Genomic DNA, 17799 nt, shown 5'->3' on the forward strand with positions numbered 1-17799 from the left:
TATTATGTTTTATTCATATGAATGGCTTTTATAAGTAACATAATCTGCATATATTTCAGATGACTGTTCTGCATTTGCCATGTTGATTTCTAAAATAGTTATTTTTGACGTAATACTTAAGTAATTCATCTTTGTCATGTGCTTTATCGATATCTTATGATTTTTAATTCTGTCTGATAAAAACTGGGAACCGGATATTGATAAATCATGTAATAAAATGGTTACAGTATAACGGGGTGGGATTATATAAATTCGCTTCCTTCCACTCCCTTTCAAGCAATATTTATTAATATGTATAATTATCTTAAGTTTGATTAGTTACTGTATGAATGTATAACTGATGATTATATTGCTGTTATGTATTATTTGTACAAATAAATAAACCATTTCAAATCAAATCAAAAATTTTAGAGCTCCCTTAGCAAAAAGTGGTCTATTTAAGTGCACTACATATATAATTTTTCTATACCATACTGTTAACTTAAAATGTTCCAATTTAGTTTGAAAAAGCATTCAGTTGGTACATCCTAGACATATGCATAGTATAATTGCTATACTTATATGTATATGTAATATATATATGTAATGTTATGTAAATATGTGATTTTACTTTGATCTTTTAGGGTGATTTTTAACATCTTCCCAGGGACTGCAGATGAAAAATAGCCCTTTGGCTAACTCTGGCATATTGACAGAAATGTTTATTAATATGCGCTGTCCCCCCTATTCAAATAAATGAATGTATACTCAAGAAAACTTGATAAAACAAACTTCAAGTGTACTACTTTTTTCTTGGGGCCATGCAAGGGTTCTAACCCTTTTCTGATTGTCTGTCAAACCATGTGGCCACTAGCATTTAGCTGCCTTGTGATTGTGTTTGTTTACATACGCTATAATATACTGTATGCTGTTTAACTTGTCAAATCCAAGCAGTCGCTCTTCAAAGGAAATATGAATGAATTCTGTTGCCATGCAAGAGCCAGAACCTAAAAAGCCCTATAGTTGACCTCTGTATCCCACTTTGTGTCTCCTGTTCTTGCAGGAGATACGCAGCTGCGCAAAGAAAGGGGTCCTGGCTGAGACCACTATGTTTGGACCAGTGATGGTCAGAAGAGAGGGGGAGTCTGGGGATAAACTAAGCAGCAGGACAGGAAGAAACAGATGGTCTTCCACAAACAGTGCAGACAGTGTTTGAAATCTCATCCGTCTCTCTCCACGCTCGCAGGGATTCCGTGTGTGTTCCTTACATATGCCTGAAGGTAATCAAAACTTTGCTATGTTGATCCATTCGCACTTGCGCTGTAACCTGTGTTTGGCACACATGAATTCTTGACTTCTAAGTCTCTCCATAAAAAGCAGTGTGGGGCCTGTTGGGAGGGCGGCAGGGCCCGTTTTCTGATTAGAGAACTGCGTGTAGTGGAAACAGCTGGCCCAGACTGGGAGAGGGGAAAGCAGAGAGGAAAAGCTGACAGAGAAACAGGAAGCATGGCTTTGAGCCACTGTAGTAAACTGAATGGAACTTCTTATTTGATGGTCATGCAGGTGTACAAACAGAGGACCAAGAAGAATAGAAAAAAAACAATAGAATAAAAGGAGAACAAAGAATAGGAAGAAAACTTGTGTCGTTTTCTGTGACATAGATTCTGCAGAGCGGTAGGTGTTAATCAGATATTCGCCTCACAGTTGGTGTAGAGAGTAAGCCTGTATTCATCACCCATCATCCAGCTGTACAGTTTTAAGTCAGATGCCAGCTCGGACGAGGAAAACGAAGATGTTCATGGATCTATTTGCCTGCAAGTGGATGTATCAGAATTCAACAACTACAAGCTTTTTCAAATAACATTTTTCACCTGCTCCTGCTTGGCAACAATTTGAAAAAAGAAACGCTGAAAATCTTGTTAAAAACTTGGAGAGGGGTCGTTAAAGCCCCCAAACAGTGGCTTTCAAACACTTTTAAATGTTGTGTTTTGAAGGTATGTGAAGTCAAAGCAGCTGTGAGTAATCACTGTTTAACAGAAGCTTTTCACTTATTTATGGGTATCTTGAGGAGAATGTGTTAAATAATACAACAGGGGGGACACCAGGCAAGGTGGATTACAGACACTACAATCTTATCCATACAATGTGTGCGAAAAACATAATAGAGTCAGCTAAAACCACCATAATTAATCTAAAAATAACATTTTCAAGTCTGTTTTTTAAAACAAACACTAAGTGTAGCAGCGTGTGTTGCTGTTTTCCCCTTCTTTATCAACAGTTAACTCCTTTCATTTTTCAATAATAAGCTTAAAACTTTCAATTTTCTCGTTGAAGAAACATTTTTTATAAAAAAAAAATAGGATAAAGTATTTTGCTTTGAAGACTTGAAAGTAAAAAAAAAATAAAAAAAAGAGCGGGTAACTAAATATTCAAAAACACTACGTAATCCCAGGATACATTGCTGCGCTCCCTGCATTACCTAAGCCCAGAAGGCACCGCGGTGGGGGCGGGGAAACGACTGGTCGTCGTAGCAACCTACATGTCATTAGATAAGCCCCGCCTATCACCTTGCTTGCAGCCAATTACCGACCGTAGAAATGACATCATTGTTATTTTCAGTAGGGCTGCAGCTTAGAGGTGGATAAAGTTCGTCTCCACGTTGGAAGTGATTGAAAGTATTCCTCGTTTTCAGGCATTGTTTCTTTTCTTTTTTTGACGGGGGTAAAATTAAAGACAGTAGCTGGCGTGTGAACACGGAGAGTCAGCGGCGGGAAAAGTACTTTCACTGTTTTATTTCGTTTTTTAATCGATGACGGCTTCCAAGAAGAAGAAAAGTTTTCCCGGGACGCTAAGTTGTCAAGTGAGTTGAACTTCGACAGAAAAAGCAGACATACTATAGAAAAGCTTCTTTTTTTGTAAAGTTTTTAGTTGGATACAAAGAAACTCTTTAGTCGAAGCGAACTTTATGTCTAGAAAAATGGAAGCGACTTTTTACGACGACGCCTCGAACTCGCAGAGTGACGGGACGTCCGCGTATGGGTTCAACCCTAAAACCCTCAAGCAAACCATGACTTTGAATCTAAACGATCCAAAGAACTTCAAACCTCAGCTCAGCTCGAAGGCTCTGGACATCCTGACGTCGCCCGATGTGGGGCTGTTGAAGCTTGCCTCGCCGGAGCTGGAGAGGCTCATCATCCAGTCCTGCAACGGCCTGACGACTCCCACCCCGACCCAGTTCGTGAGTTCCAAGAACATCACCGACGAGCAGGAGGGCTTCGCCGAAGGCTTCGTGAGGGCTCTGGCGGAGCTGCACTACCAGCAGATCCCGGCGGTGCACCCCGATGGACAGACAGTTGCTACCGGCGGTGCGGGGTGTGAGAGCGGCGGGATTCCCTACAGTCGCGCTGGACGCGCCGACCCTCCGGAGTACACAAACTTAGCCACTTTCAGCCGGACGGCGGGGCAAGACCCGGCACCTGTCGTAGACAGACACCCGCCGGCAAGTTACCCCGCCGCCCCACAGCCGTCCCTCATGGCGGCGCAGCACCCGCGGCTGCAGGCGCTCAAGGAGGAGCCGCAGACTGTGCCCGAGATGACCGGCGACACCCCACCGCTCTCTCCCATCGACATGGAGACCCAGGAGCGGATCAAAGCGGAGAGGAAGCGCATGCGGAACCGGGTGGCCGCGTCCAAGTGCCGGAAAAGGAAGCTGGAGAGGATCTCTCGGCTGGAGGACAGGGTCAAGAACCTGAAGAGCCAAAACACGGAGCTGGTTTCCTCTGCCAACCTGCTCCGGGACGAGCTGGCTCTGCTGAAGCAGAAGGTCATGGACCACGTGAACAGCGGCTGCCAGCTCATTCTCACACAGCAGCTCCAAGGCTACTAGAACACACAACAGAAACACACGCATACGTAATGACTGATTGGGGACCAAATGCAACTTTTAAGTGGTCCTTCGAGCCTTTCAGGGAACTTTCAGCGTCTTCTTCACTACCAAATCCCCTTCAGTGTTGGTAAAAGTCTGAATGAAACCTTGCACCTTTAGTCTGCTCTGATCCACAAAGTTACATCCCAGCACGGCAACGCCGCCCCTCTCCCCATCTAGCAGTACGACTACATGGTCTGATTGTTCAAGGAAGCCTGCTGGCAAACACGATGCAAGTTAGGCCTTAATCCTGCATATATATTATTGTCACTAGCAACACATGCATGCATGCGACGTTCAGGCACCAGCGTTTGTACAGAGAAACACTAACTACAACTTTTCCACACCTTTTTGGACTTTGCAGGTGTGCACGTAGCGTTTTATTGACAGAAACTGCCTTACTCCATGACACTTATGTTCATACACTTTTGTGAAAATAGCTGTAAAATAAAAAAAAACTTTGTAACATTTTTAGCCTGGGCAGCATTTTGAGCACTTAACTGTAAATATGTCATGTCATAATAAAAATATTAATTAAGACCCAATTGTGTGAGTTATTCTTTAAAACGTGTTTGTGGATCACACTGAATGGTAAGATTGAAGTCATCGATGAGGAGATTTACTCGAACGCTGATTGGACGGTGACTTCCGGAAAAGAGCCAAATATGGTAAGAAGTCTCTGAATCACTAGGTGCGTTCGGGTGCGCCTGCGGCTAACTTCATCCGAGACAAGAGGTAGGACAAATTAAACAACAAACTATAGTAAAACCAAGCACATTTCGTTTTTCAGTTATACTTAAAAACGTTTATCTCACAAGAAGTTTGAAATAGCTTTCACTTTTCCACAAATAAGGGAAAAGAATTTCAAAAACCAGTGGTGTGTTCAGGACACATCAGTGTGGGCATAGAAATTAAAACCAGACTATCGAAAAAAACACGTTTAATTTACACTTCAAAGGCAGTGCTTTATTTTTAAATAAATTCTAAGTTAAACCAGAAACAAATATTTTTACAAACATATTCCGTCTTAGATAACATGCAGAATTTGAATCTTGTTCTTGGCCTTTTAGCTGCCCCCTTTAGGGGTCAACAGCAAATCCTCTGCTTTCATCTATTCACATCCTCAGTGTTCTCTCTATCATAAGTCAAAGTCTCCTTCACTACATCCACAAACCTCCTCTTTGGTCACACCTTAGGCCTCCAACATCAGCACTCTTTAACTCTCATGACCTGTCTCCTCTAACATGACCAGTTCCTCTGATATATTTATTCCTGATTCACATTCATCTCTGCAGCCTCCAGTTCTGCCTTCTGTCTCTTTCTCAGACTCAACAACATGGCTGCTCTCACCACAGTCTTCTACACATTTCCTTTCAATCTTGCCGCCTCTCTTATTTTTTTTTCCTCATACATCACACCTTCCACCACCCCATCCAGCCTGCTGACACACACCTCTTTCCCACACTCTGTTGCTCCAGACCAGGGATTTAAACTGTGGCCCTCTTTCAAAGGCTCCTGTAAAAAAAAAAAAAAAACACATGGCCCCCTGCCCTAAAAAAAAAACTACGATTTTTTGATTATTGGCTAAATTATGTTACAAGCCGTTGTAAACCTGTGGCTACTTGACCTCAAGGGCCAAACGAAAAAACAGATTTATGTGAACCACAGTGGTTTGTACTTTTGAATACAATTACTACTTGTCTTATTTTCCCATTGGCATGGTTTACATTTAGAGGTCATGGTTTACATTTAGAGGTTTACAGTGAACATTTAATAGTGAATAATGTGAACCCAGGTCGATTGTTGACAAAAGGGTTTTCGAGAGACTTTTTCTTCATTTCATTTTTGGTCTTTAAATATGAAATTCAAAGTACTTTTAGTTTTCAGATTCAGGCTGATTGGTTGCCCTTACACACTATCATTTCAAAAAATATACAATAAATATGAAAATATTCAGCATTTGGACTTGTTCCAAAAAAAAACATGCAGCAGCTGGAAAAAGTAAACAGACTCTGGATCAGTGGGTCAGAATCTGCCCGGTGTCGTTGATGAGCTGAGTAGATCATTTCATATCCAGGAATATAACAACTTTTTAGCCATCACAGTCATAAAATTTGTTTGGTGGGAGTTGCTTGCAGAGAAGCTGTTTCCAGATGAAAGGACATGATGAGAATGTTAGAGTGAAGTCAGACACTGGACCAGCTTCTGCAGTCCTGCTGCTGGGACCTTCTAAAGCTCCAAAAAGGGGGGTGTGGCAACAATGAGAAGTTTTTAAATACGGATTATTTTTTATTTTAAATTTGTAACAAAAACAGTATAAATGTGCTTTATTTACATATAAGCATAAAAAAAAATCTTTTGTACAGATGGTGTCACCAGAAAATAGCCTGCAGTTCAGGGCTAAATAGAGACATGCGGAGCTGGTTTTAGAAGCTGCTGCACATTTCACAACTTTTGGTCTCCATCCGGCCTTACACTCAAGACGTTGCTTTGATTTAAATGAGTTGCACTGCCAGCACGTACTGGAGACCGACGATGTTTAGATCTGTGTGCGTCCTACCATCAGTTTCACCTTCAGAATGTGAGCTCTGCTTACGTCGCAGTGGAATATCCTCGACTCGTGAAGGTTTGACTTGGTGACCAGAAAAACCTGCTTCGTCAGTGCATTCATGGAGTCAGCTGACCCGACCTGCTGCGAGATGAAAGAATGTACTTTTCCACAGTGTGGCTCCTTCACATCTGTTAAGCAACATTTTTAAAGTCAAGTGCCCCTTTTGTGTTTTTGTTGCAGGGGTTTGTGGTCAAAGGCTGTGAGTGAAAAATCCAACTTGAACTGCTGTAAATTAGATAAAACTAAAAAACAAACGATAAATTTACATCAAGTTCAATAGAAAAGCCATGAAACAACGATGGTCTGAATGCATTTAAAACCTAAACAAGACTCCTTTTAGGTTTCTCAGCACATTTGTTCCGTCATATTTATATTTCCGTGAACTGCAGTGCTTTTCCCAGCAAAGCCTCGCATCTACCGCCACCGACTCTGCTCCGATTCCCCTTTGCGGTCCGGTGTCAGCGGCATTCAGCTAACCGCCACGCCCTCTTTAACCGCGAGCCGCTGCCGATGCACGCGGTCCTGCTCCAGTTCTTCGTGACTGGGGTGCCAGAGGTGAGCCAGGATGCGCTCCACGTTCAGGGCGTACATGGTGTGGGAGGGCATCACGCTGCGATGCACCTGCACCCGGCAGACGGGAAAAAATACACACTCACAAAAATGGAATCTTAAGAAAGTAGACAGACCCATGTTAATTGTTATATTTCTGTCTTGTAAGAAAAATAATCTTTTTAAAAACGTTTTTCAACTCAGAGGTAAATGAATGAATTTTTATCTTAAGAACCAGAAAGAACTGTTATGCATTTATTTAAAAATTCTGTGATAAAGTAAAATCAACTTCACTGGTTGAACTTGAAAAGAAATATGGCATGTTTTAAATGTATAAGTTCAGTTTTCTGCAACTTTGTTTGAAAAGAATCCTTTCTGATTCTATAAATGTGTTTTTCCAAAGACAGGATGACAGTCCTGCTTCCTTCAGTTAATCTTCTTCTAACCTGCAAAGCTTGAAGGAGGTCAAACATGCTGATTGGAGGGAGTGGAGCTGACGGACTGCTGGAGGAGCAGGCCAGAAGGTGGACAGCTTTCTGCTCGGCCTCGTCGGGGGGGATCTGAGGTGGAGGGCCTGCAGGGAGGGAGGCATTTGCAGGAGGACTGCAGGGAGGAAGAAGAAGAGGAGAAAAAAACATTTCAACTAACAACCAGAGAGTGTTGAAATTCCAGGCATTTTTTTTTTTTTAAAGGAAGGTAGTTCCAGCTATACATCAATAACAAAACCGTCTGTCAGCCTTTTTCTTGTTTCAGGAGCTTACGCATCTCCTACCATTCCGTAACGCTGTGGTAGGCCGCCAGGCTGTTTTTCAGATACGGCTGCGGCGTGACGTCGCTGCCGAAGGCATAAGGGAAGTGGCCGTCTCGCAATCGGTACGCTTTCCTCCGAGTGATAACGGCTGTGAGGACGTCTTTCAGGTGGTGCTGCAACAACAGTTCCAACCAAAAATACATATGAACACATCTTTTATTCCATCCAGAAATTTGAGCAGCTCCAGACAAACACATTGAACAAAAGAAACGAGAAACAAGTTTTTAAGCAGCAATTCCCCGTTTGCTATGAAAGAAAAGTTTTCCACAAATGTCATCATTTCAAATGAAGCAATAAGCATTGACGTACCATGAAATTCAGGACTTTTTTTTTACACTAACGCAGAATGGTGACATATGTACAGAGACATAAAACATCACCATAGTATTTAAGCACAGAAATTTCCCTTTGAGATGAAGAGAGAAGTGTTTCTTTAAAGGGTAATTTAGTTGTCTCACTTGTTTTTGTAAACATGCTGATCATAAAAGCAAAGGTCCTCCTAAACGTCCCATGTCTGCAATAGTATTACAGGGTTTGATGCTCATCAAAATGCAAATTTTAGAAGATACATTTGATAAACTATGTAAGTAGCAGAGCAAAACAAAGAGCCAGCTCAAAAGAACTCCTCCAATGAAATTTTTTTTTTTTAAATGTTCTTGTGACATTTTTCTCATAGTATATAATGAAAATTCATCTCAAAACTAAATTTCTGAGTATTTATTTGTTCAAATAATTGTGAATCAGGAGTAGACGATAAGATGCCGTTTAAAAATGTTTGTAGTGGTGACTTAAAAATATGTTGGATCCGTTCCCATGTTCGCCCCATGCTGATGTATCCCTCTGTAGACCACTAGATCCGTGTACGTCTTTGTTTTCCGCTGGATCACTCCAAAATTGCTAGCTATTTTTGTTGCACCAATGATGTTCGGTTGGGGTTGTGAGGGATGTGCGCTAGCGGGAAAGCGTGTCAACAGATAAGATAAGAGATAAGATGTGCCTTTATTGTCACTGTCCACTTGGACAATGAAAGCAAAGCAGTCACCATTACAGTGCACAAAACAAATCTAATAAAGTATAATATAAAAAAAGTCAATATGTACAGGGTGTACTAGGGAAGTGTGTAAATATGAAAAATAGCAAATGTGCAAATATAAGCATTTCCATAATTATGTGCAGAGAAATGTGTACAGATATGAACATGTCAGATGTGCAAAAACAGCATGGAGGTGGGGAAGTGTTGACAAGTTTACATGGAATAAATACTTAAATAAGCAGATGGGTGGGTGACGGGAAGTGGGGGCGGGGTTGCTCTGTGCCGAGAGTTCCGCCCACAGGTTAGAGGTGAATTTCCAAAAATGGCATAATGATCATTAAAAGACCACTGAGAACGCTTTGAAAATGGGTCAAAAGGTGATAGGAGTGGAACTTTAAAAAACAAAAGCATTTTGCCGTGTAACACTAACAAGTAAAATTGGCTATTTGGTTTGTTTATTTGCATAGATACAGATTCACCAGACTGATTTCTGATGTCACCTGCGAAATTCTGAGCATTCAAAAATTAAGACAATAGTGGGATTATAGCATTTAAACTCCACCAAACTCAACAGTTTTGAAAATAGGAAATTGGGTGGGACAAAACAAAATGAATTCTATTGCATACACCTGTAACTCCACACGTCAATCAAAAATCCTGCTCCTACTTATGAACAAGAAATGAGCTAAAAGCTGATTATAATTAATTCTCAAAAACAAAGATACTCCTCCCAGTTTTTAATTGGTATAAAAAATTATATAAAAACATTGAATAACTTTTTTTATTCAGTCTTTGCATCATTTTATTTCTGAATTAAAGTTGAACGTTTTAACATGGGAATCATTGCTCTCTTTTAAAATAAGCCTCCAGTGGTCATTTGGGGAACTGCAACGCTGAGTCTGCCTAAAGATGTGGAGTGGAACGTCAGAGCTTACGCACCTCAACAGCATAGGACATGGTGCTGATGGCCTCCTCTGTGACATTGTCGAGGCCCAGCTCAAAAGCAGTCACCATCATGCGGGCCTCCAGCTGGCCCCGGGTGGGCAGCAGCAGAGTGTGGGCACTCAGGCGCAGCTCTTCCTCCTCACCTCCTGCTTCCCGTGGGCTGAAGGGCTGAGCGGCACTGAGAGGGTTGTGAGGCTGAAAGCGATGCTGCAAAATTAAAATAAAACGAAAGACCCCTAATGAAGCGATTTTTTAGGAGTTTCAAGATCGTTTAGATGGCGATGAACTCCAGGGCACCAATCAGAATGTTGTTTGTCCTGAGCATAGTGGCCTTCAAAATAAGACTTACATCAAATTTTTGTCTAGAGGAACATTTTTTCTTTCCTTTCGCTTTGCCAGGCTTTGGAGGACAGTTCCCCTGCCACTGTAACGATCCGGTGCCCTCTAGTGGACAAAAAAGGAAGACAAATTTCAAAGATTATCATTTTTGCTGCAAAATATGAAGCTGATTCCCAATGAATTTAACCAAATACTTTCAGTATTCACTACCAGCATGCACAATCAATAGGTAAGAAGGCTGACTTAAGAATAGCCTTCCCCCTGGGTGTGTGTGTGTGTATGCATGTGTGTGTGTGTGTGTGTGGGGGGGGGGGGGGGGGCTCTTCTCCTATTGCCAATTTATCCTTATTTAGATGGAAGCATTTCTGTAGCATAATTAAAATAAAAGTCAATACCAGAAAAGCTTTTTCATTTTCACAATGTAACTGCATCAAGTGACGCAAAAATAAAATAAAAAATCCTCCAAAATGCTTTTTCCTTTTTTACTTGATCATCGCACATTCTGTGACATAATTAAAGGGAAAATGCAAAAAGGGGATTGCATTTTCGTTTGCACATCCACCGCCCAAAAAGTGTTGCATAATTCAATTCCAGTCAGCACTTCCAGGAGGGAGGCGGGGCGATGACGTCAGCGCTCACTCTTCTTCTGCGTTGTTAGCCCTACCGCCAAACAGGGTTGCCAGATTGGGCGGTTTTGGTTCTAAATTTGCGGGTAAAAATGGCTTAGGGCGTGTAGGCATAATTTGGGCGATTTTGGGGTCGGTTCGGCGGTTTTATTTTTCTCATGAAAATATTGTAGTGGACTACGTTAGGTTTGGTGGCTGTTGGAGTTCCCTTAAGCTTCTATGTACTGGAGCTCCGTGAACGCACCAGGCCGCGTGTAAGAGGAGCTACCGGCTAATGTTTTTAGCCTGATCGCGGGACAGTAAGCTTTCAAACTCGGTCAGACAAAAATGGAAACACCACTGAAGCGGCCGTCATTAGGGGAGCTGAAGCTGAGACTCTCTCTGGGATGGTCTCATGAACTCAAACATGGAAACATGATTTCCATGCAGAACTCTTCAAAATTAACTAACCAGATCTCTTAACATTCTCCGTGTTTCCCATGCATTGTAAGTGAGATGAACAGACACGGGTCCATGCAGCGACCCTAAAACAGCCCAAATTATGCCTACCCGCCCAAAGCCATTTTTACCCGCAAATCTAGAACCAAAACCGCCCCATCTGGCAACACTGTTTGGCGGTAGAAGAGTGAGAAGAGTGAGCGCTGATGTCATCGCTCGCCTCCCTCCTGGAAATTCTAACTGGAATTGAATTTTGCTACACTTTTTGGGCGGTGGACGTGAAAACAAAAATACAATCCAATCTTTGCATTTTCCCTTCAATGATATCACAGAATAAGCGATGTTAAAGTAGAAAATGAAAAAACATTTTGCAGGATGATTTTTAATTTTATTTTTGAGTCAATTGATGCAGTTACATTGTGAAAAAAATGATGCTACAGAAATGCTTCCATATTTTTTTAATGCTTCAAAATAAAACTCAAAATGTTTACTTAGTATGTTAGTTGTTTATTTTTTCCAAGTAAAATTTTAATTAAACATTTTATGCCTAGTGAAAAACCTAAAGTGAACTATGTCAGGTGGCCCACTGCAAAAAGACAAACACATTTAAATACATACCTGGTGTGGAAACAATGATCTGGCATCGCGTGAGAATGGCGAGGAGGAAATCGTTGTGTACATGTACTGCCATGGAGGATAGATGACGAAAAAGAAAGAAAACAACAGTTCTTAACACTAATTGTATTTTGAGAAAACAGCTATAAGCCTTACTGTTTTTACTTACTTAATAAAACTTTTCTTACCATTTTCCTGTGCCAACAGTCGACGTGCTTCAATGTCAAATTCTTCTTTACTGATCTTGTGTTTGAACCATAACTTCAGATTAGCCCAATAACTATAGAGGGGAAAGAGGAAATCATCTGTTTCCATTTCCAGAAGTATGTTTTTTTTTTGGTTGTTAAAATCTCCAAAATAAATGTTTAAATTATAGTTTAAAAACAAGATTTTAATCCATCCATTGCTACTTTTCGTGCATATTTTCCCTCCAATTATATACAATGGTGGTTTTCACCTTTATTTAAACTGAGTGGGGATTTGTAGCAGCCTATAAATAAAATAAAATAGCTAAAATAGCCTATAAAATAACAGTTTTGAAGAAGTACTGCTATCTTTTAAACTATATGACTTTAAATAGGATTTAAAAAAAGAATTAAGTAAAAAAAACTTTTGGGAACTGTTGGCTTGGAGTAAGTCCTCCACCATTTCCCATCATCCATATGTTCAGCCCTAGCATACAGCCCTTCACATCCCTACAACCTAATATTACCAGTGCAACAAAAATAGAGAGCAATTTTGGAGAGTTGTAAAGGATGACAGGAATTGAGACGAGCAGTTCTTCATGGAAAACTGAGTGAATTTGATGAATAAGGCTGCTATTTCAAAGTAATGTTCAATTCAATTTTAATTAAAATATTTTTAAGTATTCCCCTAAGGACAAACATGTAGTACAAAATTTAAGGATGTCCATAACTATCAATTTTTCCGAATAGTTTTTATTTATTTTATAGACCACTGACTGACCCAAAACACAGTTCGTGAAGAACATGTGTGTGTAACAACACATTCATGTTAAATATATCCTAAAACAAAATGGGAATTGTCTGAGCAAAAAACTCAAAAGTTACAGAGCCAGATAGTTTTGTGTCACGTTTGTTACGTTTTCCAAACCAGATTTAAAAAAAAAAAAAGTAAATTTAACGCTTTAGGTGTGCTAGCAAAACTAGCTAGTTGGTAGAGATTTGCACCTAGCTTAACAGCGTAATCAGTTATTCTTTACAATTTACAAGACAAAAACAAGAGTTTAAACCTCGGGACCATGAACAAACTGACAGACGTAACAGAATTCTACTTACTGCTTAACATTATCACCAATGGCATCTGTTAAATTTTTCTTTGCGATCTCGAGCTCGTTAGCATGAGCCGCCATTGCGTTTAACTAAAGTGTGACGTCATCACAGCGCGACACCGTTATTATTTTTTTTTTTTGATACCGTTATTTAGCTAAAAAACAAACAACAACAACAAAAACCTTTCACTAAGGAAAAGGAGAATACATTACTAAGGGAAAGGGGAAATTATTATATTATTTGACTACCAGGATTTGGATAATTCTTTAGCTAATCGGGCCATCTGTTTTAGAATTTTGACTAAAGATCCGAAATGCTCATAACGTAATGTTGCAAGGTTTTAGGGATTATGAGTAAATATTTTTCACAGATGTATTGCACCAATTATAAGGGTAGGCCTTTCTCATGACAAGGATTTTTGCACGGCGTTTTATTGAAAGAAGACCAAGAAAAAAATTAATAACCAAATATTAATTCTTTTTCATATTAATTTTTATTATTTGGATTTAAATATGTAATAGTAAAAAAAATAAGTGTAAATACAAAAAACTAGTTGCTGTTATATAGTCTATAAGTCATAAAAAGTATTACTTAATCTCAAAGAATTCTTCAGTGCCATTTTTAAAATCTATTTTTAAATAACTTACAATAAAAAGAAACCTAACCAGCAGATGGCGTCATTGTTTACTTTTTCATAAGCCAAGCACACAAAATGTTTGACTCTTTTTGTGTAATTTATAAATTATTAGAAATTAAGTATGATCACAACATGCAGAGTGTGTTTAGATTAGACGACAGCATCATAAAAAACTTTGTTATTTAAGGGATGACTTTTACTCACATGCAATAAGCCTAATCATCATGTGCCAAAACATTTTTCACTGATGTGCACTTAAGTGCAGTTTTCCCATGTAAATAAGTAAATGATATATAATTATACATTTTTCATTTTTGACTGTTAGTCTTTTATCGTGGTTTTGCGTTGGTGTGCAAAGTTAAACATTACTTTATAACTCGAGTCTGTTAAATTGGACCACAAACAAAATAAAATATTTACTGAATTGTATTTCCCCCAAAAGTAGTACTGGTTTAACAGGACTGGAACAAATTAAAGTTGTTTATTTTTCACCTAGTCCTTCTAAATTATACCACTGTTTAAGATTGTCTCAAGAGAGATTTACTTCACTATTTGTAGTAACCTTCTTAGAATTTGGAGCACAACCATCTGCCAGTCCTCCTAATAGAATTATAGAAAGCTGTCTAAAGGGATTCTGGTGTAATGACTTATTCTAAACTCTGAGTTCCTGCCTAATTTAAAAGTCTCCAACATCTGCTGGTACTTTGGAAAATCAGCTTTTGCAGGAGCATTAAACATTTTTTTTTCCCATCCCTTCATTTCAAAACCCAACTGATTCCATTGAGTGAAGGTAAAGCATTTCTGTGGTGTGTTGTGGCCCCTTGGGTTCCTCCTGCTCTCGAATCAGGTTTGAGATCCTATTTGTTTTCCTCTCTTTTAACTTATAGGTACAAAAACAATCCAGTAGTGAGAGCTATCGCCTCTTTGGAGATGTCTCCCCAGGCGCTTGTGAAGCCTTCCACAGAGGCATCATGTGTCACACCATTCATCACAATAAGTGGACTCATGTAGCCAGAACTCATATAGTTCATGGCCATCCTACTGACTACTTGTGGGTTCTCACTTCAGTGCGTAACGCTGACTCCACAGAGTTTTAAGGTCATATTTATAAAAAGAGGATATGGGTCTGATCACGCAGAAGAACTTCCAGCCTTTGAGTTCAAAATAAACATCCCCATTGTTCCAACCACATTTACAATGAAAACCATCTGAAAATCAAGCCCAGTCTGCTCTATTAATAAACCCGATCCCCAAATTTCCCTTATTTATTACATTTGCTTGACTTATTTCTGTCAAACAAATTGTCAGAGAAACAAATGTCATTTTCATATTCTCAGTTCGAGCGTGACGCCTACATGAAGATTACGCTGTGCGTTTTAGAGCAGCAAAAAGGAAATAGAAACGGCAGCTGTCTCTCTAGTCAGTAAGTTTCCAGAATTTTTTATCATCATCCATCTGAAACAAGGGTTTTTTAAGCCTTTAAGGATGTTGTAGACTGTAGGAGTTTTTCACTTTTCCACTCAGAAAAAAGGGTGCCTATGCTTTTTTTTAAACATTTTTTAAAAAGAAAATAACCCTTCTTGGCGCCTACTGATTTGCTAGTTTACACTCTCTGTGTTTGTTGGGGGTTAATGAGTTGCTCTCAGGGATAATCCCTCAACAGCAGAACTCTGTCCAGGCATCTTCCCAACCTTGTGGTGAGATCTCCAGGCAGCGACTCAGTGACAAGGAGGGCTTTCACCTCAGAAACGTTCAGCGACTCTCCAAAGACCACACTGTTGCATCCCCACCCGGCTTGGCCACGGATTTGCGTGTGGACTCCCCAGTGGAGCCAAGGATGACACTCTCTGTGTCTGACTTTGGCGGAGTCTGTTTTTTTGTGGGCGGAATCTGCATGTCCAGGTTCCCCTGAGGTTTTCTTTAGAATGTGTGGGTTCAGTGTGAGGTGGAAGAATACACTCTCCACACCAGTGGTGATAGAGCAATTAAAACAGGCTGTGTGTGGGGTGGTTAACACCAAAGTTTCACAAACAGATTCGTGGCATACAAGTGGCTTTTTTGTGTCTTTGCTTGCTCCACGCAGGGAAACGGCCAGTGGAATTTTAAAAGCATGTATGCTCGCAAGGTTGAGACTGCACTTTGCTGATATTGGGTTGAAAATTGTTTTTTTCTAAACATGTTTTCATAAAATTAAGGATGTATAGTTTCTGCCACAGGTGTCCCGTTTTCTCTTAGATTGTTGCACATGATGGCTGGTACACCCATTTTGGCGCTTAAATGCCCTGTAGGAACTGTGGCTGAGCCACTGGAGGCGAACCTTACATCACTCAGACCAGTGTGTATGGCTGGGTAAAGCTCACTGCCACTGGACTCTGGAATGGGGAAAAAAAAACATGTTCTGTGGAGTGATGAATCCCACAGTTTGGCAGGCAGATGGGAAAGTCTGGGCTCTGATGGCTGGCAGGACATCACCTGTTCACTGTGACGTGTGGTGGTGGGAGAACAATGTTGTGGACTTAGACAGAGTTCGAGCAAAGCTGTAGTCATGCCAAGATAGTTTTGGACAATTCGTTTGCCTCCAACTATCTTGGAAGACAGATCCTGATTCATGTAGACATGATTGGATGAGTTGCAGCTGGCACAGACAGGAATGGGGATAATTTCCCCCCAAAAGAGCCTCCTGCAGAAACACCTCCAAATTGCAATTACATGAAATGTATTGGAGAGGGGCATCCCAATATTTTGTTGATCCTATTTCTGGACATATTAGCCCACCTTTACATTTTTTTGACATTTCTGTGGGACAATACTGCAGACTTCAAAACAAAACTCATTCTCTGAGGAAATCCAATGGGAATTTCTGCTTACTGATGTTATAAACATAACATACCATAATTGACTGTTTCCTATGAGACCTATGCTGTGTTTGTGTTTTTAGCCACATTTCTTGCTTTAGAACATTTATAAGTTTACAATGATGTTTACAGGTAAAATCTGCAATCAGTGGATTTTTGAGTATCCCTTTGCAGCACATGATCTCCCTTCACCTTTCCTAAAATGACTTTTTTTTTTTTAAAACTGCATAATCTTTACAGAAGACATTTTGAACCCCTAGTGTGATACATTTATCAGGCTGTGTCAGGTCAAGCAGTATGAGGGTTGGTGTAGCAGCAGGAAGCAGCCTTGTTTGTCTCAAATGTGCGTCTCTACTGAACTGCGTGTGAGAAAATTTACCAAGACTTTGTCGATTCAACAAGATGCCCAAAAAGAATGTTTTTGGCTGTGAAAGACAATAGAGTCTTTTCGTTTTTTTTCCAAAGGATATTTACACCAGGCGGGGGTGCAGTTTACGTCTTCACAAAAAGACAAATTACTCTGAATGTTTTGCTTGTTTGTATTTCACAAAGAACAGCTTTGTGACCCAAATTTAAAAAGAAAAAAAAGCTGGAATTATGTGCGTCATCTCCGAGTTTGTAGCAAAAGGTGTAAACATAGCTGCGTGTGCTTCATTTGATAAAGCTTTACATAAACACTACACTCCAAAACCTATATAGGATGTGAAATCCTTTGCATTTACACTCTAAACAAGCTTTAAACAAACTTTTTAAATGTAAATGTCTTTCGGGGGCCTTGATTTAAATTTGCATTTAAACATTATCTTAAAGGTCACACCCCCAAACAGTGAGCTGGTTAAAGCAGCTATCAAGTGGAAACCTTAAGCCTCGTTTCCACTGAGCGGTACAGTCCAGTCCAGTATTTTGAGGGTTTCCTTTGTAAAATGGACCCATTAAGCCAGACTGATCCGTATCAACTTTGGCTCACCATTGGTTGTAGGTTCATAGAAAAATTGAGCTACTGAAACCCGTTGATTGGAAGGTCATTAAGACAAAAGAAAGTGCCAAACCAGCACAGATGTTTCCAAACATCCAATTTTTTGTCTATCAGTCAACGTGTCTCAGGAAAAGATGCCCACAACGAACAGCAAGGTCTGGTTGGCAC

At 40.1% G+C, this 17799-nt stretch overlaps 2 protein-coding genes across 2 annotated transcripts; one reads left to right on the forward strand and one right to left on the reverse strand.

Annotated features, from left to right (window-relative positions):
• Nucleotides 1-2590: 2590 nt before the first annotated feature.
• Nucleotides 2591-4444, forward strand: LOC101173011 (transcription factor Jun). Its single transcript, XM_004078979.5, has one exon. The coding sequence runs from the start codon at nt 2945-2947 to the stop codon at nt 3863-3865; it is 921 nt and encodes a 306-aa protein (XP_004079027.1). The 5' UTR covers nt 2591-2944; the 3' UTR covers nt 3866-4444.
• Nucleotides 4445-6172: 1728 nt separating this feature from the next.
• tada1 (transcriptional adaptor 1) lies at nt 6173-13521 on the reverse strand. Its single transcript, XM_004078980.4, has 8 exons — nt 13170-13521; nt 12060-12151; nt 11875-11940; nt 10203-10297; nt 9848-10060; nt 7837-7988; nt 7511-7667; nt 6173-7136 (listed from the first exon to the last, which is right to left on the reverse strand). Exons 1-8 carry the CDS (start codon nt 13241-13243, stop codon nt 6984-6986), a joined length of 1002 nt encoding a protein of 333 aa, XP_004079028.1. The 5' UTR covers nt 13244-13521; the 3' UTR covers nt 6173-6983.
• Between the last annotated feature and the right edge of the window lie 4278 nt (nt 13522-17799).

The sequence above is a fragment of the Oryzias latipes genome, chromosome 17, assembly GCF_053564925.1.
Source record: "Oryzias latipes strain Hd-rR chromosome 17, Olatipes_Hd-rR_3.1".
Taxonomy (NCBI): domain Eukaryota; kingdom Metazoa; phylum Chordata; class Actinopteri; order Beloniformes; family Adrianichthyidae; genus Oryzias; species Oryzias latipes.

Bases quoted from the DNA above. Each gene is read 5' to 3' on its own strand.
- LOC101173011 (XM_004078979.5), top strand. From the start codon at position 2,945: ATGTCTAGAAAAATGGAAGCGACTTTTTACGACGACGCCTCGAACTCG.
- tada1 (XM_004078980.4), bottom strand. From the start codon at position 13,243: ATGGCGGCTCATGCTAACGAGCTCGAGATCGCAAAGAAAAATTTAACA. The intron at 7,989-9,847 runs GTGCGTAAGCTC...CTGTTGTTGCAG, and splicing joins CCATGTCCTATGCTGTTGAG to CACCACCTGAAAGACGTCCT. The intron at 7,668-7,836 runs GTAGGAGATGCG...TCCTCCCTGCAG, and splicing joins TACCACAGCGTTACGGAATG to TCCTCCTGCAAATGCCTCCC.